At 43.0% G+C, this 23,350-nt stretch overlaps 2 protein-coding genes across 5 annotated transcripts; one reads left to right on the top strand and one right to left on the bottom strand.

Moving 5' to 3' along the window:
• Nucleotides 1–300: 300 nt before the first annotated feature.
• SCRG1 (stimulator of chondrogenesis 1) lies at nucleotides 301–8,103 on the top strand. 4 transcript variants are annotated; one of them, XM_040064808.2, is made up of 4 exons: nucleotides 338–441; nucleotides 4,681–4,799; nucleotides 4,924–5,324; nucleotides 6,857–8,103. In XM_040064808.2, exons 3-4 carry the CDS (start codon nucleotides 5,086–5,088, stop codon nucleotides 6,906–6,908), a joined length of 291 nt encoding a protein of 96 aa, XP_039920742.1. In that variant the 5' UTR covers nucleotides 338–441; nucleotides 4,681–4,799; nucleotides 4,924–5,085; the 3' UTR covers nucleotides 6,909–8,103. The 4 variants fall into 4 exon arrangements, with proteins under 4 accessions (XP_039920740.1, XP_039920742.1, XP_039920741.1 ...); XM_058420680.1 differs by lacking the exon at nucleotides 4,681–4,799 and adding an exon at nucleotides 2,092–2,305 and having other exon boundaries at nucleotides 403–441; nucleotides 5,059–5,324; XM_040064806.2 differs by lacking the exon at nucleotides 4,681–4,799 and having other exon boundaries at nucleotides 301–441; nucleotides 5,059–5,324.
• Nucleotides 8,104–10,091: 1,988 nt separating this feature from the next.
• Nucleotides 10,092–17,061, bottom strand: SAP30 (Sin3A associated protein 30). The gene is made up of 4 exons (XM_040064805.2): nucleotides 16,485–17,061; nucleotides 15,119–15,241; nucleotides 12,458–12,556; nucleotides 10,092–10,424 (listed from the first exon to the last, which is right to left on the bottom strand). The coding sequence occupies exons 1-4, from the start codon at nucleotides 16,785–16,787 to the stop codon at nucleotides 10,302–10,304; spliced, it is 648 nt and encodes a 215-aa protein (XP_039920739.1). The 5' UTR covers nucleotides 16,788–17,061; the 3' UTR covers nucleotides 10,092–10,301.
• Between the last annotated feature and the right edge of the window lie 6,289 nt (nucleotides 17,062–23,350).

Below are 23,350 nucleotides of genomic sequence, written 5' to 3'. Positions count from 1 at the left end.
GGCTGTGCAACCCCAGAAAACTGCTCCTTCCCATTTCTCCCAGCCTGCTCACACCCCACAGGCAGGACACAGTTATTCCACAGGATCTTTCCTCTTCCCTTCTTCTGGATGTTACACTTTGCTCTTGGAGGAGACGCCTTTGCCTCAGGTCTCGGATGAGCCAGTTGTTTCCTGCTGGAAGGGATATGTTACATTTTTGCCCCAAGCCTAGGCTGGAAGGACCGAAAGAGGAGGCTCCTGAAGCCCGTCCTCTGACCTGCTGCTGGAGAGCAGCGCTTGCCACTCACAGGCAGAAGTCAGGACAAACAAAGGGCTGTTTGTCCAGCACTTCCCATCAGCTCTCCCTCCCCCTTCTCATCCCCCTAGCTCCAGCTCTCTCTGGGCACATCTAAAACGATACAGCTGCCGAGAGAGTGGAAGGGAGTGAACCAGAAGAGAAAGGTACGTTTCGCTCCTGAAATTATCCTTGTCTACTTGTTCTGCTCCTTCTAGGTACAGGATACAGAATTAGAAATACATATGGGAACATGCAGAGGAAGATTTGGGAGAAGCTGTTATATTGCAGGCAAGAGGTACCTTCCAAGACAGTTGCGTGGCTGGGATTCAGATCAAAATAATTCTTTTACTATCTTGCTTTTCTTCAAAGCTGGATACTACGTATTAACATTTGAAGTCACTAAATATACTATATTGCCTTCCAGTGCTCAATATAATATAGAGAGAGGTGTCTTCACAATGAATTGCTGTCTTAAAGAAAACTAAATAGGGTGTAATGCGAACTCAGTTTCTAGAAAGAATCATGGTATTGATGACAATTATAAAGCAGTAATTCACTGAATTCCTCCTCAGTGGAAGGAGCTGCTGTCCTTACAGTACACCAACTGTTCATGCAAAATAAATGTAAGATTTTTTTTAATGGAAAAAAATTCTTTACAATATTATCAGTTATGAGATTATTGCGTAATGATTTTTTTGTAATGTACTAATAAACCTAACTATCAAGCACTAACACACCTGAATACTCTGCATACTAAAGGTGTTTGTGAAAGGCAAACTTGACAAATAAATTAACACTAAAATACATTTCATTTTGAATAAGTGAAACAATTTTAATGTATATTTGCATTTTAAGTGCAACTTGTTAACCTGGCACATGCCACTGGACAGACTGGAAAAGAACATACACCAAAAGTGTACCAATTAATGCATTTATTGTTTTCAACATTAGGCAACCAGTAATACAGCCTACTTAGGGGAAAAGAAGGGTATATTTAATGAAGGATTGGTATTTTTAATGGTTGATAGGCCAACCTACAAATATTTCTATTTTCCCAACCACACAGGGCTCTCTAGAACTGTCAAAATACAAATTTTGTGCCATTTCTCAGTTTTCTCTATTTCTAACACCTGAGCTCCTACTGATACTGTGTGACCTTTAAAGGACATCACTTCTCATGAACTATTACCCTGTTGTTCTTGGACAACGAGTCTGAGACTTGGGGCTTTCTCTTTAGTCTGATTACCTCTGCATCTAGCGGATTCAAAGACTAGATGGTGCCAAATTGCCTGGCAAGATAATTCAAACACTCTCAGCCGAACAAGCAGAGACAGCACTAACTCCTGACTCATCATGCATATTCCCAAACTAACCATTTTCCTTTAGGAAAGTTCCAAACTATTTCAAAGCACTTGTATTCCCAGGTGCATTTGGTCTTAAACTTTACTTATACCTTGTCAAAATAATTAACTGAAAAGAACTTAAGCAAATGCAAGGAGCTCATTTTCGGTACTTTTAGATGGCTTTACTCCTGCTAGATTTTGAAATGATAAAATCTTGATAGAGCAAGCTGGTCAGGCTTAGCATGCCTGGCATTGCTGTCTTTTCATAAGGCTTTATAAAAAAAAAGGAGCTGTAAGAGGATGCTCGCTGGCAATGAATGAGTCTTTGAGCCACGTTAGCAATTGGATTCGCTCATCGCATTTTCCTGTTTTATGAGAAAAGCCTTTCTTCTGTGCTATGCAAAAGCAGACAATGCCTTTGACGCTCATTTTGAAATAAACATGCGCATGCTAGCTCTGTTCTTCACCTAGGCAATCGGTGACACTCCAGCATCTGTGCAGCCGCACTCAGGAAAAGAAGTCGCAGCAGTTTGTCAGACAGAAACGCTGCATCGGAAAGCAGCTGCTGAGTTTACACACATCGATCCTGTGCAGGGAGCTGACGAAACACTTCAGCTCCTTGGCAATCCTCATCTGCAAACAGGGACTGTTTGCCCCCAGGAGAGAAATACCCATTTCAAGAAAGGTCTCTTGACAAGAAGTTTCCGTTTGGCTATGATCTGCGCAAAAAAAAAAAAAAACAACAAAACCCAACAAACAACAACAACAACAACAAAACCACAACACCCCACAAACCCAAAAAAACAAAAACCAAAACAAACTGCCTCCCCTCCCCCCACCAAAAAAAACACCAACCCAAAAAACCAAACTCAGAGGAAATATATAAGCAGAAACAAAATGATAATATTTTTTCTGAATAATAATAATAATATTAATAATAATAATAATGTTTATCTTTGGTAAGATGTATAACTGGTCAGAAGAGCTGCCTATCCATAGCTCTCCAGCATGCTGACTATGCTAACACTGATTTTGGCACCCAAAAACCCTCCTGATGACACACTACAGCAATATACTATGAGTTTTCAAGGCAAGTAGCGAGTTACAGAACCTCCTAAAAACTGTAGGTCGTGATTTTTGAATCTAGCAATTTGACAGTGTATAGAGAATGTGCCTATTTTCAGGATGAACGTGCATATTTTCCAGGAGGTGAATTCCTAGAAATTTTGAGGAGATAGGCAGCTGGCAACAAATTCAAATGGGCATTTCAGTTGAACTCCAGGTAGGGAAAAACCACCTGAATTACTATAAATTTTAAAAAAGTTCACAAGAGCAAGGTATCGTGAATGCCTCATCCTCAGTAGAAGAACACAGAATAATCCAATCACAGGAAGTTTTCTTCCATTACATATTTAATTATTTAAGTTCAGGTATTTGAACAGGAGATTAAATTGTAGCCCCTGAAACTGGCATTTATCTAGGTATAGTATAAATATCTTTTTCTCTTTAAGCATTAGACTTCTCTGAGCAGAACCCTCATAACTAAAGTGTTTATACTCCTACAAAATTAAACCATAAATATAATAATACAGATTCTTCACTCAAGTCTAAAAAACACCAGGCAAGGTTAGAACAATGTTTACTTTATTTGAGTAGTAGTTTTGAGGTCTCAAACTAATAAAGACAATATGTTATTCAATACTGCACTCTAAGGTAATTAAAAATAGATCCCCAAGGCTCCATTACCAGTAGTTTATAGGAGTCTCCTACTCAAAAGTTCCCATACAAGTTCATGGAAACTAAAAGGAATTATTCAATGAATTTTGCTTCCACAACAGAAGCCAAAAAAATACAGAAGAGCTTATTCTCACTTCACTCATGTTCTTTAATATATTGGCCACTTTTTAATAGTTTATTTGGCTACTAATGTTCAAAAAAATCCAAGTTTAAATATGAAAAAGAATAACCAAAAAACTTTGAGGTGTTGTATTTTATCCCTAATATGAATCTAAATTTCCAGATTTTCTTACATGGCATTTTATTCATTGGCTGAAGAAATGGAAGATAAGATAGCTGCGGTGAAGAAAACTACCTGAGAAAAATGACTAAAAAATACTGTAGATTTATATATTTAAAAGTTTATTGCTTGTTTTTCAAGGGCGATCTCAAGATTTTTACAAAGTAACCCATATTATAGCCACATCTACAGCTAGCATACCTCATTTTTTCCATTATCTAGATAATAACTCTACCATCTTAACTTCACCTTTGATAGTCTTTGATTAGACATTGCCTTACGTCCTGTTATTTTTGGGTAAACCCATTCTCATCCTCAGCCCCACAAGGAAGGTCAGGGCTGGCCCATAACATCATGTCAGGGCATCAATTCCAAAGTGCCAACAAGGTGAAGGACAGCAAACTCTTCCTTAAGTCTTACACAAGAAAAACAACGAGCACACAGGGAGGGTGCTGGACAGAGCTGGTCATTCTTTAGGTTCATTTTCAGAGCAGAATTCCTATTTAAATTCAGTTAAGAGAACAGATACATTTTGTCTGAGCCTGAGGAAAGGTAAAAAACCACTTTCTTTCCTAATACCAATAAAAGCTCAGTTGAATCGTTGTTGAAAAGCCTAATTTAAAAGTGAATGCAAGTTCAAGGCTCCAAAGCTCTGCGGCATGGTTGGACTGCGCAAAGCAGCACAGAACAGCAGAGCTCATGTTAAACAAAACTATGGAAAGCCTAGTTGCCAGCAGGAGAGTTTTGCAATTATTAAAAGGTGGGACAATTTATCCCACCTTTTAAAAAACCAGTCAAACCATAATGACCTCCAGCAGCAAGACTTGACTGGACAGTCTGCAGTACTAAAAAAACCCAAAGAAGAAGATTCTCCATCATGCTGTATCATACCAGAGCCAGGACAGGTTCGGCTTCCTCGGCTGCTGAATGCTTTTGTTTCCCACACAGCCCATGACACAGGATTCAATCGACATGCAGTTTTTCCACGACTTTGATGGGGAAGGATACTATTTATTTTACATGAGTGACTCTTGTTTTGACAGGCAAAGTGGCTAGGAAGGCAAGGACACACACCCAGACATTTCCCCCTGGTTTGGTAGTAATCGATACAATCACTTACACCGCCAAGAAAACACGGCCAGCTCAAAGCAATTTTCTCAAGGTGAGAGGCCAAAGAAACAACAAAATTGCCAGCATCAGAAGCCTCAATTCCCAATGAAAGGATTCCCGAGGTTGTACAGAAAGTAATGAATATCAATTCTGCAGCAATATTATTTGCCTCCTAGGAGAAAACACTCTCCAGCACTCAGGCTCAAATGACCGAGACTTCGCAGGAAAGAAAAACGCAAGGCAGAAAGCAGATCAGGGAATGCGGTCTGCTCAGCAGCAATACCTGTGTCACGTACCTCATTTCTCTTTAGCACCCTGCTGTGGGAAGCTTGGCAAAAATGAAGATGGTTTCGGTGCTGCTGCTGCTGCTGAGCACCCTCCTGGGTACCCCCGCGGCGCCTCCCCAGCGCCCCGCTTGCTACAAGAGGGCCCTCAAGGAGCACAGCTGCCACGCCATCCCCGAAAGCAAGGAGAACCTCCGACACATCGACGACGGTCTGCAAGATCACTTTTGGGAAGGGAAGGGCTGCGAGGTGATCTGTTACTGCAACCTGAACGAACTGCTCTGCTGCCCAAAGTAAGATCACGGTCATTTCATGTAAACCTGCACGGTTCTTCACAACTGCCCATTTTATTTCCATCATTTTACAGTTTCCATACGTGGAGTAAGCTATCATTTTAAAGAAATTCATCACTTCAGATGGTTTGAAATGATAGCAAGATATAGCCAATTTTCTGTTACTGTCAGTTTTGAGGATTTGTTTTTCAGGAGCTCACCTCGGACATGCTTAGTGTATTTTGTAAACCTCCCTGTCCTATTAACAGGGACTTCACCATTTGAATCCCTCAACTTTTGACTCCTCTGTCTGATACAAACTAAGAATAACTACATCAAATCCCTATTCACAGCATTTTGCAATGAAGGTGTTTTCAGGACCACAAAAAAATCCTGTTTGATTTCTGTTCCATGGAACGGTATTGCTGTTCTAAAGTGTATGCACATATGTCAGTTGAACAAGTAATTCTGTAAAAATAGCTGTCAAAAGCAGAAAAGCAAAGGAGGGGCACAGGGGTTCACACATACTTGTTTAAGCAAAGGCAGAGATTGAGCCCAAGAACATCAACTTCTCCCTGGCTTGCTCACACTGCTGACCAAGTTGAACGGTGAAGTTCTCACTGAACACGGGGCTTGTGTTGCGTTGACATAGAAAGAACATAAATGAGTCAAAAAACCACCAGCAGTCCATACTGGTTTTAGGTTATAAAATGTATTAAGAGGTATTATTTCATTCAGCTTTTCAGCAACAGCTTTTCTTCAGTAAATTTGGATTAGAAGTATTAACAGTTCAAAATTTACTAATACTTCAGAGGCACCAAAATGTGAGGGCATCATATAGGCAAGCAAAAATGATAGTTTATATGTGCTCCTGTTAACACTCATTTCTCAAGTGCCCTAAAATCCAGCAAATGCAACTTTTCAGCACGCCTGTAGGGGACTCAATTTGAACCAAGTGAGAAAGACTTCTAAAGCTAAAAATCTCACATTCAAACTGACGACAGGGTTTATGTAAGATTTTCATCTTTAACTTTCCCTAAAACCAGATGCAATGTCCTCACCCTGAAGCACCCTTCGGGTCTCTAGCTTCAGGCTCTGAGCAGCATAGTAAAACCACTTCCTTTGATACTAATACAGAAGAAAGTACTCCTTCCACCATCCTGAGGTACACAAGACCTGCTTTGCATCCGTGCTCTCGGGACAAACTGCACTAAAACAGTATGTGTGCACATGCCAAAGTCCTTTCTTTCGATATTATCCATTGGTAAGTTTATTTTCTTAAAGTTCAAATACTAGGGTAGAGTTCTGCAACCCGGTCAGCCATTGAAAGTTTTGTCATTGCTCCCACAGCAGGCCAGCAGAGGTGGAAATGCAGTATCTTCATCCAGACCTGCAGCTGCATTTGCATTTCTGGAAGGACATCCCACACACACAGTAATCCCACATTCATCATGACACATGCTAAAAAATATCCACAGTGGGAAATGCATGTCATGTTAAAGCTCTAATAAACCAACAATCTAATTGTTTAAATATGTGATCCTATCTTTCAGGGATATTTTCTTTGGACCGAAGGTATCGTCTGTGATCCCCTGCAACAGCTGATGATTCAAGTCTGCGAGTAAAGATAACAGACATCATTCTGTGATCATGTAGTAATGTTCTCAAGGGGAAAAACAGAACTACCACCAACAAAAAACAACTTCCTTTCTAACCACAAGTCACTGCCTTACTTTACACTGTAGAAAGAATTTATTTTCTATACCTTTATGGAGTATCAAATATGTAAGGAGTTTTCTTTTCAAATCTGGTAGTTGACCTAATTTCCATAAAGCCATTTCCATGGCTTAACAGACTGTACAAGCTCTTAATGTATCCTAATATGCATCCCCCAGCAAAAAGCATTACTCTTCTTACTCAGCACAATATCCTTAGCTAGTCTGGACAAAGAAACTTCAAACTTAAGCTTTCATGTTGCTGGGAACATGACCCTCAGAGCAACTTATGGCAGTGCAGCTTCCTGTTCCATTATTGCCACCACACTTAAAAAAAAAAAAAAATAGTAAAAACTGACATTAACAGTACTAAAGCACACTTGGGTCTTATGTCTAACTGGTCATCTGCCACCTCTCTAAATCCTTAAATTGCTTAATGTTAGCATTGAACATTTAAAAATATTAGAACAACTCATTTCTTAATCAAACTCTTTCAAATACAGTACCCCAAAAGTAAGTTTAAAAGCTGGCTTTTTTAGGCTAGCCCCATAAGGCAATAGCTACAGAAAATTCAGAGATAATCACCTTAATATTTAAGAGATACTGTGATATATGAGATAGATACAAAGAGACATAATTTTCTGACCATTTTTCTGTTATATCACAATCTGCATTGGCAGGTGTGGAGAGGTGACCACATAATTTTAAGCAGTCACCTGAGCAAACCAGGCTTACAGGTAGCAAACCTGACTTGCTGCCTGATAAACTCTTTAGTTATCAAGTCAGTCACATGGAAAGTGTGCAGTACTGAAGGAACTGTGCAGTCTTCTCTACTCAAAAACCACACTGTTCACCTAATAATCTTACACATTGGCCCAAACTGCTACCACCAGTTTACCATGCTTGCTTCATGTGTCAGTATAAAGTCTCACCGTGGCTGCTTTTCTTCTTGTTAGCAAACAAGAGCTGGACACTGGGTGAGGGGATGATTACACACAGCCAGTAATAAAAGTTTCAAGTAAATCTGTGAGTACTATTTTTGCCCTACTGACTGTTAAAAGAGTTTGTGTCACCAGGCTTTTCAAGCCGTGTTTGTGTAATTATTCAAGCGGATTAATTTGGGCTTCCTACCAAATAATCAATTGATAGTAAAATAAACCCCGTAAATCTGTCAACTCAGTGAAAATATCCAAAGTCTCTGCAAAAAAACCTTACGGTACGCGCTCTTGGGTAAAATCCTTGGGTAAAATGTTAACTTCTGTTGTTTGTGCCATCTAGTTTCTACAAGAATCACGTTGCATATGCCTGGCATCCACAGCTTTGCAAAGCAGCTATAGCAAAAAAATTTAAGGCAGATACAAATCTGGGTACTAAAGTTGGTGGCTTTTCAGTTACCTTTCTTCCATGACTCCTGGAAAATCCACAACCCACTGGAGCAAAACTTTGCTGCTTTCCACATGCAGCAAAAGAGGGTCACTTAAGCTACTACTTTAAGACTGACTTTCTGTAGAAACTTCCTTTTGTTTCTTTCCCCACTCTCCTTCCCTCACGCAGCTTCTTCTACAGGTCCTGCCAGGCCTAGGTGAGAACATTCAACCCTGTCATGCACTCAGAAATTTTCTTTATCCTTTGGACAGCATATCCTGACTAGGCTCCTTGGCTTTTTATACAAATTGCACCTTGAAAGTAAGAAGCTTGAATGTGTGCAAAGGACATCCAATAAACAAACTGACAGTCCCCGCAGTGAAATGGGCATGAAAATGTATCTTCAAAGGAGCACCAATTTTAGCTGTCACTAGCTAGGTAACACTGTCTTGAACTCAGGCCAGCACTGCAGAAAGCAGTACAAGTGAAAGAAATCATACCACTGAGAGATACTGGGAAGGCAGCCAGTTTGAGGTTAGGGTTTATCATAATTCAGTTCTATGCAAGCATCACAGGTCAAAAAAAGCAAAGTGAAGCATCTTTGTTGTAGAGATGCCAGCAGAGTAGTAATTTTCATAAAAACTCAAAAGATAAACATCAAGCAGATTGGATCAAGGACATAATGCTGTCTCATTTTTCCCAAATTAAGAAAAAGCTTATAAACATCTGATAAGGTTAGGAGTTGCAATGCATGCTAACTGAACAAACTGAAGCCAGGTCCTCCTCAGCTTCAAGATGAAAACTACTTTCCCTCAGCTTTTTATTCATCCTATGTGTACAGCTTTAAGCAGAAATAAATCATATTCCATACACCACACATTTAGACTGGCACAACAGTTGACAATACAAGAAGTCATTCATAATTCCATCTTCAACATCAGAATTTTCTAAGACAACCAATCAAAAGCCGAAGTATTGCTGGACATTATTCTCCATAAGTTAACGTAAGTTTGGGGTTTATTGAGAGGGGGCTTGTTCCTTTTAGACAGGCCTGAGCTAATCCATGCAATGAAAAAGAAACAGTGTGCCTGTCAGAAGAGACTGTATTGACCCCACACAGGCTCGACTCTCATTCCCCAATTAAGTTCTTAGCAGCAGTCCATGCAGACAAACGGAGAAGTCAGCAGGCAAAGGATTTCTTAGCCAGTCGAAAGATTTCTCAGCACAGTAAGCTGCAGCAGTCTCTTCATCTGTACTTACAGCTTTGAAATTCGAGAGCTGCATTCTTTCCCATTTTAATATAGGAGCAGGAAGGCCTCAGTGCTTGGAAGCACGTATCTCCACAATGACAAAATGAATAAACAAATCAGAAAATCCTCCAATTCTTATTTCCAAAGGGGGGGAAAAAGTGTTACTCAGCCATTTCTGCCCAGCTAAGAACAGAACTGACACTTAAAGCCTTTTATCTTAGGAAGAAGGACCTATTGGCAAGTCTGCTACAGCTTTTTTTTAAGGCATTGCATCATGAGCACTTGAGGTACATTTATAAATATATCCTTGGCACATTTTAATTGAAAAATATTTTAATATTATTACATAGTTCATCAAAGCTTAACTACTAGGTACAAGTATCATAGAATATGCTGAGCTGGATGGGACCCATCAGGATCATTGAGTCCAACTCATTACAGTTACAGACACACCCCTCTGAGCAACAATATCAGTGATATTTATTTAAAATACTTTTGTTGAGGAAATTTGTTTCATAAGAGATGGTTTTCAAACAAATCAGCAAGGTTATGAAAAATAAAACAGGCAAATTCTCTCAGGAGAAAAAGTTACAAAGAAAGCTTTTGTATATCAACAAAACCTCAGTCTTTTGATTTGCAGCCTGAGTCCCAGTCCCAATCTTTTCTGCCTAATGAACCCCACTATCCATCTTTAGATCTGGTTTATTCTTGTCATTCTTCACCGAGTAGATGAAGTATGTTAAGGTGTCCTTTTCATTCACTGGAATTGTCCTAAAATGGCAGCCAATTATCTATAAAGGAAGAATGCAAGGAAATTAAATAATCACTCTTACATGCAAAAACTGAAGATTCAAATTTAAATGTACCACAATAAAGTTTAAAAGACTGATTAAGAAGCTTACAAAAAAAGGAAATATTGCCTCACTTCAGAAATCTTTAGTAGTCATAGAAAGGTAAACAGGAACCATTTTACCGATAACTGTGAATTAAATGTAGCAGATTGTTCCCCCAATTTCCACAATAAAAAGTTAAGCAATTTTTCAGGGTAAAAAAACAACCCTCAAAGCTATCAGAACAATCATGGGACTATCATTACATCTGTTTAGTTAAAGCTTGAATATAGCAGGTAATGACTACAGAATATCAACAGCAACAGCACAGTTATGAGAGGCTACTGCTCTCCACTCAGCTTGGGAGGTGGTGTCTGCATCAAATCACATACAGAAATATCTAACACAACACAAGATTTATCAGAGAACTATAACTGAGCATTCAGCTCTTCAAAACAGAGCTATCAATGAAAATTCACCATGCTGTAACCGTTGAAATATGACAATCTGCAAGCAGTTCTTGAATCACTTGTCATTTCAGCAGTCTTTCCCTTCATCAAAATGAACACCAGCTTTAAAAGAAAGTTGCAAAACACTGTAACTCGGTCTGTTCTCTGGCTTTTTGCCAGACTGGTGATCAAAATTATGAAGTGAAAAACATGGGACTACTCACTCAAGCACCACAGAATATAAGAATAAATGTTTAGCCTAACTAAAAAGTTAGGAACTTTCTAAACTCTACCCCAAAAGCATTCACAGAGAAGCAGTTTGACACAGTAATTAGAAGTGAACTTTCAGGAACAGCTAGAGCAGCGTCTGTGGTATGTTAGGACAGATTACAAGGAATCCAGTGTATGGCATATTAAGGAAGCTCCGTGGCTCTGGCTCACGAATACCTGCAGGTCAGTCAAATCAAGCATGTGGCAAAAGCAGCTTGCACACCATGCAGCACTGGAATAACCTAGTGCAAGTATCATGAGATGTACCTAAAGCAGACCCTTCAGAACACCAGTTTTGCAGAACAAAAACTGCTTGTGCTTTCTCAAATCACAGTCCTGCTAATTCAAGAGCTAACCTACATAAGAAAATGGAAGACAGATTTTGTATTCTTACGCTTAGTGGCAGCAGGACTATTCTTTCACAGTTCAGCCTTGAGATCACCCATAACTCTAAGAGCCTTGCTTTTAATCCACTCAGATTAAGGAGAGATGAAAACAGTGCCTGCACTTAAATACAGCTGAATTTATCACTGCACAAAAGTGAAAAATCAGTAGCTATACCTTCCTGCTAAGATCACCAGCTCTTCCACTTATTTACATCAATATGCTGTGACTGCACCTTTGCAGCACTAAAGAATTCCTTTAAAGTTGCACTCATGCAAAGCAAAGATGCTAGCATCCAGCTGTACTGACGTGCAGCCTGACGTGCAGCTTCAGCACTTTCAGAAACAGTAAATTCCATACAATTCCAGTTTTCTGACAGCAGATTCCAGTGGTTTTAACAGAATTATCAACATGCTTCTAGCATGTTTTTTTCATGTTTCTGTACTTCACATATACAGAAACTTATGGTTGCAGCAACTAGCTTTTTAAAGCTAAGTCTGAACCTTACCAGAACTTCACTGACACCTCTCAGTTTCTAGTTCTTTTCACCAGGACATTTCAAGTGAAGCTGTGATTGATGCAGAGACAGAATAAATCCATGATTCTATGATATTCAGGGGCACGGAGATCATCTTACTGTTCCAGCTCAACTCTGTGCTTCTAAGCAGCAAACACTCCTTTTGGAAGTTAAGAGTCCCTTCTCTGGAAAGCTTTTACTTTTGATTTACTTGGCTCAGGAGCTGTGGCCAATGAAGGAAGCTAGATAAGCAGCTCCCTTTTGTTCTCTTAAAATCCAGATTACATAGGCACTTTATGCAAGGATCACAGTGTATAGAAAACCACATGCCACAGCAAGTTGCATTTTCTATTATGGGAAACACTCATACATACTTCAACAAGCTGTGCTTTGTTAAGTCCCGGTCTGGTCTGTAGCTTGAAGTGTCTTTTGTACCTTCGAAGTGTGTTTACTTGTAACTGATATAAATCAACCTAGAAGAAAAGAGGGAGAAGGGGAAGAGAACAATCTCATATAACTGAAAAAAAATCAGTCATTAATAGTTCACCTCGCAAAAACATTTTGGGAACTCACAGATACGCAAGTGTAAACAGTCAGCTCAGCAGATGTCATTTTGACAAAAAGCAAACCCCACCCTGCACCTTCCAGCAGAAAGGAAAATAGCCCAGCTCCATTTAGGAGCGTTTTGTTGCTACTGAGCATGCGTCCACCTCCCTTTAGCTGTGGACAGTATTTCAGACTCACTGTTGTACTTTCATCCATTCTGGGTTTTTTGTCTGCTTCGTAGTTCCAGTACAGTAAGACAAAGCCCAATAGCAACTTTCATGTAAGAACTACGAGGATGCTGATTCAAAGGGTGCCCCTATATTGTGATTTCAGCCATTAAATCCTATGTAGATTACATACAAGACACAGTCCATCTGCACCATGAAAGAGCACATATTAGAATCAGGACGAAGTCTAAAGCACAAGTGTTCTCGGCTTGAGGTGAGAAAACAACTGCTCTTGCTCTCCAAATGTAACTCTGCTACACAAGCAAAATGCAGGAGTTACGTGCATGGGCATAAATATCCTGAAACTCTTTCTCAGTGTCTGTCAACAGTTGAGAGAATTACACAAAGTCATCTCACGGATACAAATACACAGCCTTAATCCAGTACCGGGTCAGTTTTGTATCCTATGTACTCTAACCAGTCACTTCTCCCTGCAACAGTTTACCCTCTCATCCTCCCTGACAACTTGAGAGCTTAATCAGATGACTGAATGGGAGAGCAAGCTCAGAAAGCAGGCTGAATGAGAAATTCTATTAGGTCAGTTGCAATTACAACAGTATTCTCCAAATTCACTGCGTTAAAGATCACTTTTATTTAACAGTCTTACTGCAGAACCCTTAAAACAGCAGTGCTACTGCACATTGGACAGCCTGGCCAGACTTGAAGCGAGGCCATCTTGCATGATAAAGGATGGTATCCTTTGGTGTTTCTAAAGTTTACATGGCATCAAATTTGACTTCCCAAGTCACAGTGGGGAAGTCACCCTTCCAGCATAATGCAAAAGAGAAACAGCAGCTTTAACACCAAGCCCCAGAAGCTACCAGTACCGCAGGAGTTTCTTTTCCTCCTGTAGGAATCATTTCCCACCAGTAAAGATGGTCATGACTGAGATGGAAGCAGGAGAGCCCTACAACTGTTTACAAGAATGAGACTTTTTTTCCTTAGCAAACTGGGTAATAATTGAAAATAAAGGTGGTCAAGGGCAAACAGGTATCTAAGGCGTACGGTAATTACAAGGAATGAACACACTGCCCGTGTCCAAACAGCCAGCTGACACGCCTCAAAAATAGTTCCCAGTTTTCTCTTTTGTGATAATACTGTTAAGAAAAAAGCAAGTTTGTTTTCTTGTTCTGGAGATATCTGTCAATTGCGACGTTTTATAATCCTTGCATAAGAAAACAAAACAGGCTTCCAGGAGAGCTGCAATTACAGGGTCAGAGAGCTACCTGAAGTCACTCACAGCATACCTTTAGAAAGAACTTTCCAAGAAACAATCCCAGATATTTAAGAGACAACACCACTCAGCATCAAACTACTTTCAGCCTCCTAAAATCCTCTTATCCAGAGCCTTCAGACTGAAGCCTCATGCCTAAAGGCACAGATTCCTGCACAAAGTTTCCTCACTTACTTGCTGTTATCTGCAGACGCTGACCATAAGGATGCCATTAAATTAACACTTACAGAGCAATTTCTGAAGAATGTTTTAACAATCCCTCTCAGAAGGGACCACGTAGGAATAACAGCCTCTGCTCAAAATTAACACACCGTGGAGCACCTGCTAAGCTAAGCCGTAGCAGAAATAACCGAGATAACCCAGAGCATGCGTAAGAAAAAGAGGGCCTTATGTTCAAGACCAATCCATTATGAAAAAAGTTAAATGCTTTGGTTCCCTTATTTTAATGGGTCAGATTTCACTGGTGTGCAGTGGAGAAAACAGGTTGAAAAGACACTGTATTTCTCTACTCCACTCCTTCAGAACCAACCCCCAGTGGCTCTCCCCCCCCCCACCCCAAGTGGCAGAAACAAAGCTATCATCATTAAACTATCAGTGTTTAAAGTGAGTAAGTAATTACCAAGAGCCATCTGCAATACATTTAGCAAAAAAAAATAGGTTTAAGGGACAGGCCCAGCCACTATGTGCAATTCCCTTCAGGTTGTCAGGCCCTGCAAAAGGTAAGAGTTCGATGGTATCTGGCAAAGCACTAAGAAGAGAGAGCTGAAAACAGCAGATTTCTGAGAGAACCATCAGACACTTAAAAACAGATACTCTTGTCCCCTGTACTCCACACAGTTTAATCAGAAAACATGCTACAAAATTCAGTTAAATTCTGTTATATTAAGAACACTGCAAATCACGAATCTTCCCTTTCCCACACGTAAGGTAAACTGTAAAAGTGGGAGGTGGTGTTGGTGCAGACTCAGTGTCATTAAGAAGCTTAACACAACAACTCGGGAAAAAAGAGAAAGCAACAGTTTAGCTACCTCTGGAGTGTCGATGTCTTGCACTGGTGAGTCACCATCATCATCGCTCCCTTTCCTTTTTCTTCTATTTCTCACACTCTGAATTAAATTTTTGTGGAAGTCACAAATGTACAGATGTCTTGCCTAGAAGAATAAAACGGCGTCTTTCAATCAAACCCACGTAGTGTATCTCACAGACCAAAGTGCACGCAGAGAGACAACCCCTAAGCACTCACACTGAGGCTTGAGGCTGCTTTTCTCCCGGTTTCTTCTAAATGGAGAGTGTGCTGCGCTGCAGCTCCCTGCCACCGGCTGGGCCCCGAGCTCGCAGAAACGCTGCAATCGGCCGATGCGGCAGTGCCGGGCTGCGGAGCCACGCAGCACAGCCCTCCCTCCCTGCCTCCCTCCGGCCGCGCATCGCACCGCGGGGGCCGGGCAGCTCGCAAACAAAAAACAAGCGCTCAGTCGTTCTCTGCAGGGCTAAGAGACGGCTCTCATTTCCCCGGCTATATCCTCCCCTCCTTGTTTTACTTCCGCTACCCGGCGTGGTCACGCAACACACTTATTTTTACTTTCTTTCTTTTTTTAACAAGTTTCCCTTTCGCGGAGATCTGCACGCTTTGGGAGATCTCGGCGCGTACCAGCCCGGAATCCCCAAGTCCGCGTGCTTTAATGGCAAAGGAGCGCACGGGACAGCGTTCGGAGCGGGCTGCAGAGCCGGGCCGGGGTCCCTCGGGGCGGAGGCAGCCCCGGCCCGGGCGCCGGGCACTCCCGCCGGCAGCCCCACGCTGTAGCTCGCCTTGCCCCCCGCGGCACCCGGCGAGGGCAGGCGCTCTCCCGGCTCCCAGGCATCCCACGCCGCTGGAAGACGGGCCCCCACCCCGCCCGGCCGTGCGGAGCCCGATGGCTGCCGAGCGGAAGATAAAGCGGCACGGGAGACGTGCGGCGCTGCAACACGAGGCGGGGCAGCGAGCACGGCCCTCGCCAGCAACACAAACTAGCGCGTCGGGAGCCATGCAGGCTCCGCTCCGGCGAGCAGCGGCGCTTCCCGGCCACGCTTATCCCCGCTCCGGCTGCAGGGGGGCACACGCAGCCCATGTCCATGCTCTTGGGGCTAGGGAGGACCCCAGAAGCAGGCAGGAAAGGCGGGCGCTGCCCCCCGCCCGGAGGGACCTTCAGGCAGTGCTCCTGCCGCGCCGGCCGAGCTACGGAAAAGAAACGGGAAGGGGGAACGAACACTTCCCCGCCGCCAAACGCCCCTCCTCCCCCACTAAACTTGATCAAAAGTCCCCCAACCAACTAAGACACAGATGCAGCGACCTACCGGCCGCTTTTGTCCGCCCGCCACCGGCGGCTGCCCTGGCGCGCCCTCCCCTCGCGAACTTACGCTCTTGTCCAGCTCGATCTTCACCTTCTTCTGCGAAATGCTCTTCTGGATGCGCTTGCTGAAGCTGGCGTTGCCGGCGGCGCGGCCGCATCGCTCCCCCTCCTCCCGCAGGCAGCACAGCTGCCCGGCCCCGGGGCCGCCCGCGCACCCGCCGCCCGCCGAGCCCGCGGCGGCGGCCGGACCCAGCCCCGGCGGCGCTGGCGGCGGCGGCACCTCCACGGCGGAGCCCGCACTGCCCACCGCCGCCGCGGCGGACGGGTCTGCCCCGCGCTGGGTCACCTCCTCGGGGGCGAAGCCGTTCATGCCCGGCGCCACCACCGCGGCCGGCGGGATCCCGCCCCGCACCAAACTTCCCCGGCGAGGCGCCGCGGCCCGGCGGGGGGCTCCCCTTCTCTCTGCCCGCCTCCCTTCAGCGGCGGCACCGGGGTGCAAGCCCGCCCTCGAGGACGGTCGGCCCACGCGTTAGGGAAAGGACTCTCCCCGCCAGCAGCCGCCGACCGACCCCCGCGACTACCGGAGCAGCGGCGGCGGAGCCCCGCGGGCCGCCCCACTTCCTCCTTCCCCCCCTGTCATGTGGAGACTCTTCAGCTGTTTCCTATGTAACAACAGCAACCTGCCGCCCCGCCCCGCCCCGCCCCGCCCCGCCGCGCATGCCGGCTGCCGCGCGCGGCCCCACGGGAAGCGCAGTTCCTGCCCCGGCCGGCGCGGCCGCACCGCCCCCGGGACCCCGCCGCGGCGGGAGCGCGGCCGAGGCACCGGCGGCGGCGGGATGCGCTGCGGGAGCAGCTTCTTTTTTCCGCTCCGCTCTCTGTCCCTCCCGTGTGGAGGCCGAGCCCGCTGTCCGGGAGCGGCGGCAGCGGCTCAGCCCACCTTTAAAAAGCCCCGTGCGTCAGCGTCTCTTTTCTCCCTTTTCCGCGCCTCCCCGGCGGCTCCGCCGGGGGATGTGAAAGGATGGCCCCGGAGGGTATCGCGGGTCCGAGCTGCCGCTGGCACGGCCGGGAGCGAACCCGCACTCCCAGCGACGCGGAGCCGGCCGCCTCCGCCGCCTCCTCCCGGCTCTCGGCGGCGCCTCGCTGTGCCGCAGCAGCTCCCCCCTGTTCACTTGTTCTCGCTCTAGTGTTTTAGCCGACGCCGGCACCGCTCGGGCTGCTCGTTCCGGATCGTCTATCTCCTGCCTTCCGTCTTGGCCCCTCTTCGCCCCCCGCCTCGCCTGTCTCGCTGCCTTCTTTCTTTTCCGCCTAATGCCGGCCGTGGTTGGCAGCGGCTCCCGCCGGCCGCAGAGGGCGGGCGGGCTCTGTCCGGGCGCTCCTGCCCCTCCGCCTGCCGGGAGGGAGCTCCCCGGAGCCGCAGCGCGGCCGCCGGCCGTATGTCTCTCGGCCGAAAACAAACGCGGCTCCGGTCTTTGTTAGAGCTGCTTTTACAACGCACAGTAGTCAGGGCTCCGTCCTGCGTTCTTATGGCGAAGCCCCCTGAAGACAAAGGCGATTTACAGTGCGAATTTCCAGTTTTGTCATTTAAAAGGACTTTTTGTCAATAAAGGTGACTAAGAACAGAAAAGACTTGAGGATGCAGAATTATTTTCGCTGATGATGAACCAAGACCTTGCTGTGCACACGACTAGGTAAAATAGACACTCTAAAAATACTTGATAAAAGCAGGTATTTTTAGTTTTGAGGCATTACAAAGCTACATGAGAGATGCCTTGGCATTAAATCGTTTAACAATTCAGCTGTTGACAGCAGAGTGGCAAAAGCAGCAAGCTATGATCTACTGTCCTTTCAACCACATTCAAAGGAGGCTTAAGGGTGGGAGAGGTTTTGCTTTCCCTTTGAACTACCGCAAATATTCCTTTAAATCTCAGAAACGGCATCTGAGGCGAGCGTGCCCAAAGCGCAATGATTTAATCGCTGACATATTTGACCGTATTGCTTGCTGTGCGTTTCCAGCTTGGAGAAGGAGAGAAGTAGCAGGGAGGCTGGTGAATAATTCAAGGAGACACAGATCCTGCGTAAGCCAAAGTTCTGCGTGAGCCGGGAGCACGATTATAGAGCACTTTCAGTTTGCGCTGCAGATGGCTCCTTAATCTGATTGCGTAACCTGGTATTAAAGAATAAGGGTAGGTCGCTCTGTCGCAGCTGAATGAAGGATACAGAACTGGAGCTAAACTGAGCATAGTCACAGCAGTTATCCACGAGGCACGTTTTAGTGATTAGTGAGGGGAATAGGAGAGTTGGAAAAAACACTGAACTCTGCTTTGTTACCAGCCAAGCTGAAAGACTGTATAATGCCTAGGTTTAACTCCACTCACTGCTGCTGGAGCAATATCAGGCAGCAAAGGTTTAACTCAGTTTTTGAGTTTCTTGTAATTTCACACTTTCAAAAGCTGTATTAGTGTTAAGATAAAAAAGAACAAAAAAACCCAATAACAATCATAGCAGACCTTAAATTTTGAGAATATAGGAAGCATGATTCGGGAAAAGTGGGACAAGGGTGAGTTCCAGGAATTCTTCAGTGGAAATCTGGGTCATGAATAGCAATTTCTAGACTCTCACACTATGTCTTTTGAGGTCCCTTTGGTTTTTTTTGTTTTTTTTTTTTCAGATGGATTTGACCTTACTGTGAGCATAAAAATATGTCAACCTGGGTCTGGCTGCTGTTGTTTGGTTTGATGGAAAGATCATTTTTGCATTTTAAATGTTTCTGATCCTCTTTGTACAGTTTAGGAGCAGTTAAAAGCCTGATCTTGTTACGCAGCCATGCTTGCCAAGATGCTAATTTATAGGCATAATTTCAAGTAAAGTAGTATCATAGTTTCATGATTAGGTCATGATGAGAGAGTTATGGGACTTAGGACAGTGGTTCTGCTTCTGCTGTAAACTGCTCATTTCTACACTAATGCCCTGTGCTTCTTTGTGCCCATAAAAACATTTCTGCGGCTGCACAGCAAACTCAATTGGGTTACAACTAGACCAGCAACAAGAAAAATTGTTTAGATTTAATCCTGATCTGCTTTACCGCTTAGTTGCAGGATGCCCCAGCACACAGGACGGTGCAGTAGAAGGGCAGGACCGTGTGGCTGGGGATGGCCACCTCATTTGGTATGAGCGCCTGCTTACAGTAACAAAGAAATCATGTCACTTTTAATCTTGCATCACATGTGTGATGGAAAATACAAAGACCTGCAGCTACATGGGCTTATCAGATAGTATGAAGCTTACTACAAAACGATTTGCAAACTTTCATGAAGCTTGGGCTACGTGAAGTTAAAAGAAAAATCATTGTGGAATATGTTGTCTAAAATTACGATTTTTTTAATATAAACTCTGATACTGGCTACCATAAGTATTTAAATATAAATAAGGCATGTATGGGAAGATATTTTAAATAAACATAAAAACATGCAGCATTGCAACCACATACTGATAAAACTTCAAATATTAAATCAATTTAAAGGAAACAGCAGCTCCAAACCAGCTACCCTGTACATGACACGTCACTAGTACTCACGGCAGAGCTGAGTAGTACAGAAGGCAGCAGTAATCCATATCCCTTGGGGGTGCCAAGAACACAGCATGGATGACTTGTGACATGCAGAAAGAGCAGGAACTACAGCATCCCGAAAAGTCTGTCTGAATTCACAGCTCCCAGGCTCTGAAGTCAGTGGGACTCAGTGGCCCCTCCTGGCACTGAGGCAGGCCAAGCACAGGTGGGAGCCTAGCAGCTTGTGCTTCTCTGAGATGCCATATGTCCCAGCTCCTGTTAGCTTTTGATTGATGTGTTTTGTAATTTGAGAGAGAAGAATGATAATCAGATACATCACCTTGGATATATTGCAAGCACATTGCAAACACATTACTAGTAATCAATCCTGGAAGATAAATGTGGCTTGCAACTTTGTATGCATTTCCATGCGATAAAGTTTGGCTGGGGAGGACAATTCCCTTCCCCAGCAGGTGCCATTCATTTGAAGTCCAAGGGCACATTAGTGGACTTGTGTTCAGCACCTGAAATTATCCTGTTAGCAAAATGAATAATAAGGAAAACTATTGGTATTTTGTCACCAGACATTTGTCTCAGCAAATATGCATTTTATTTGTTACATATTGTAACTACTTCAGTGAAAAAAGATGCCTTTAATACACTAGAAAAATTCTGCAAATTCCACCACATACCCTGGTGGTTTTAATAAAAAAGCAACCTACTCCGTAAGCATTCATGGGCTGTGATAAAGAACAGTGACCAAATCTCTCCTTCCTTACCAGGAACAAGTGCTATTCTTCTTATTTTTCCTTTCCTTTTTTTCTGAATTCTCTTTAATATCTCATTTTCCTTTCCTACTCCAGCACCACCTAACCTGCTACCACCTGTTGCTCTGCTTCCAATATATTGTCCAAATTTGTTAAAGCATAGACTGAAAGCATAGGAATATTGGACCTTACCTCCAGACTGTATTTTTTTTTACTTCTATACATGCTTTAGGCTAGGATAGTTAAAACATAATTTCAGATAAATTAATTGTATAAAAAACCCTTATTTGTATTAGTACGCATAGAGCTTATTGTAGATGGTTCAAGACGTGCAGCAATAGAAAAAAAAAAAAAATAATAATAACTTTAAGCAGAATTATTTCCAGGTCTGAATCCAGCTGAAGCCAGTCTTTCTTTTTTAAACATTTGGCCTTGTACAATGGAAACTCAAGATGTGCAAAAGAGTATATATAACACAGGCTTTTATTAAAAGATTTAAAGCAGTAAGGAAGGTCCAAAACTACACATTTTATTTTAAGAATAATTTAGGATTAAAACTCATAAACCCATGTACTGTAAAAGCTTTAAAGTTTTGTAATACAATCCCCTTAATGGTTTGTGCAAATTCTTTCACAATAAGCCGTTAGTTACAGGAAGCATCAAAGGATCTTCTGGTAGAAGGCATCATTCTTAGGTGCAAAAGTTTTGTTATGTTCTTTGTTAAATGTACTTGACAAGTTGTTCATGGGTGGACTTAAACAATGATGGATGAGTTAGGAGAGAGAGATCAAACACGATGACTACACAGAAGCAGAGAAGCCAACCTCCAGCTCTGCCTTAGGTACCCCTCCGTTTCAACACCCTTCCTTCTCCTCCTCAGCAGCCTCCACTCAACCCAAGTGCTCCTCCACCTGCTTGTTTCACAGTCACTCATCTCTTGTTCATCCAGGTTGCTTTGATTAACGTTTTGTTTCACATTATATGAGATCGCACAGTTAGAAAGAGATCCCACTAAATCATCACTCAAGCTCTTCAGAAAGGTAAAGCAGCTATCTGGAACATATTGTGGAAAAGTATCACCCCCAGAGGTTTTGTGTAATGCAATAAAAACTTAACTACTAGTATCAGACCAATGTAGTATATTGCTTAAGAATTATTTTTCAATCCTTCGAAATGAAATCAAAATCTTGCTCAGATTTTTTTTCCCTGTGAGATAAACTGTCATATCTTTTCAGTAAATTTTGCTGGTCTCTAATGCACTCTTGATACCACAAAAGCACTATATATACTCTGTGCTACAATCTTGCATTTTGCGAGCCACTCTTTTCTTGTTACAGAAATTCAGATTTGACAATGGCTTAAACCTCTTGCTTTGTATAACACATACTACACCATCTTCATGGTTTTCTCAGAGGATCCTGGAAACTACAGGGTTCTATTTCACCCCCATGTCCTCTTCTGATTCATTTCACAGAAAAATAGGAAAGAGATTCTCACCCTCAAGTTTCACCATTAAAGGTTTTAAACAAATATGGGCTTAGAGTTGGGGTTTTTTTTGTTTTTTCTTAATCCAAGTATTTTGTTTTAATATTAACTTTATAAACACCACAAATGAGACCCAACTTTGCTATTACAGCTATTTACAGGCACTAAAAAAAATCCTTCTCTCTCTCCAAAAGTGACTGCTGGAGCAGGATTTTACATAATCTTGTAAATTATGTCAGAATTAGGAAAATAATAGGACAGCTATTTTACCTCATAACTTTTACCTCTTTATTGTGCGATTATGCATTTCTAATTACATCATGAAAATCTGTTCAAAAATGAATCATATCTTTACAAAGTAAACTAACTACTAGAAAATAAGTTCTCTGCTTTTAATATTTCTACATATTACAATAATTTAGCATCATATAAATGCTAATTATTAGTATAAAGTGTAGCAACATAAAAATTGCACAACATGACCAAGCCTTAGAACTGGAGTGTATTCATCAGGGTGGTTTCTCCCTTAAAGGCTTACATTGAAGTTGAGAGTTTACAGCTACAGATGCTTTTGTTTTTCAGCTTTCAAAACCTGGAAGATACATGTTTTGAGCTGCTATTTAGTTTCTCCATAGCTTTGAATAAGCAAACTTATTTTTGACAGGGAACAACTTGAAATTTCTGCATTTATTTCTTCAAATGCAGAACTGTGCCACTCCCTGCTTCTTTTTCATTTGCAGCAGGTGCTTATCCCTGCCAGTACTTAGGGAGAGCTTCTACTTAACTTCACACACTGTCACACTAAATGATGGAGATTAACCATTGGCCTACAGGTTTATTATCAAACTTCAAGTTTGGGGTTTCTTTTCCACAAGAATTTGGGCTCTGGAGTAGAAGCATTAGCTTTTGACTGGTATTACACACAGACACATTTTCTAGTAGCATAACAGCTGTGAAACAACCTCCCCTGCTACTGTAAAGTACTTTAGCAGTACAGAGCAGGGTATGCAACAGGGTGCTGTAAGGAAATGATACATTTATATCACCAGTTGGTGGAAAATCCCATGGGAACCATGACTAAAAATGAGACTGATGATTCAATCAACAATTTCAATGCTTCATGAGCATTTTCTT

This window comes from Hirundo rustica, chromosome 5 (assembly GCF_015227805.2).
Source record: "Hirundo rustica isolate bHirRus1 chromosome 5, bHirRus1.pri.v3, whole genome shotgun sequence".
NCBI classification, from domain to species: domain Eukaryota; kingdom Metazoa; phylum Chordata; class Aves; order Passeriformes; family Hirundinidae; genus Hirundo; species Hirundo rustica.
The sequence above is the reverse complement of the archived record's forward strand: the minus strand, read 5'-3'. Positions and strand labels throughout refer to the sequence as shown.

Coding starts and splice junctions, on each gene's coding strand:
- SCRG1 (XM_040064806.2), top strand. CDS start 5,086: ATGAAGATGGTTTCGGTGCTGCTGCTGCTGCTGAGCACCCTCCTGGGT. Junction 5,325..6,856: donor GAACTGCTCTGCTGCCCAAA/GTAAGATCACGG, acceptor CCTATCTTTCAG/GGATATTTTCTTTGGACCGA.
- SAP30 (XM_040064805.2), bottom strand. CDS start 16,787: ATGAACGGCTTCGCCCCCGAGGAGGTGACCCAGCGCGGGGCAGACCCG. Junction 15,242..16,484: donor AGATCGAGCTGGACAAGAGC/GTAAGTTCGCGA, acceptor TTATTCTTCTAG/GCAAGACATCTGTACATTTG. Junction 10,425..12,457: donor ACAAAGCACAGCTTGTTGAA/GTATGTATGAGT, acceptor CTTCCTTTATAG/ATAATTGGCTGCCATTTTAG.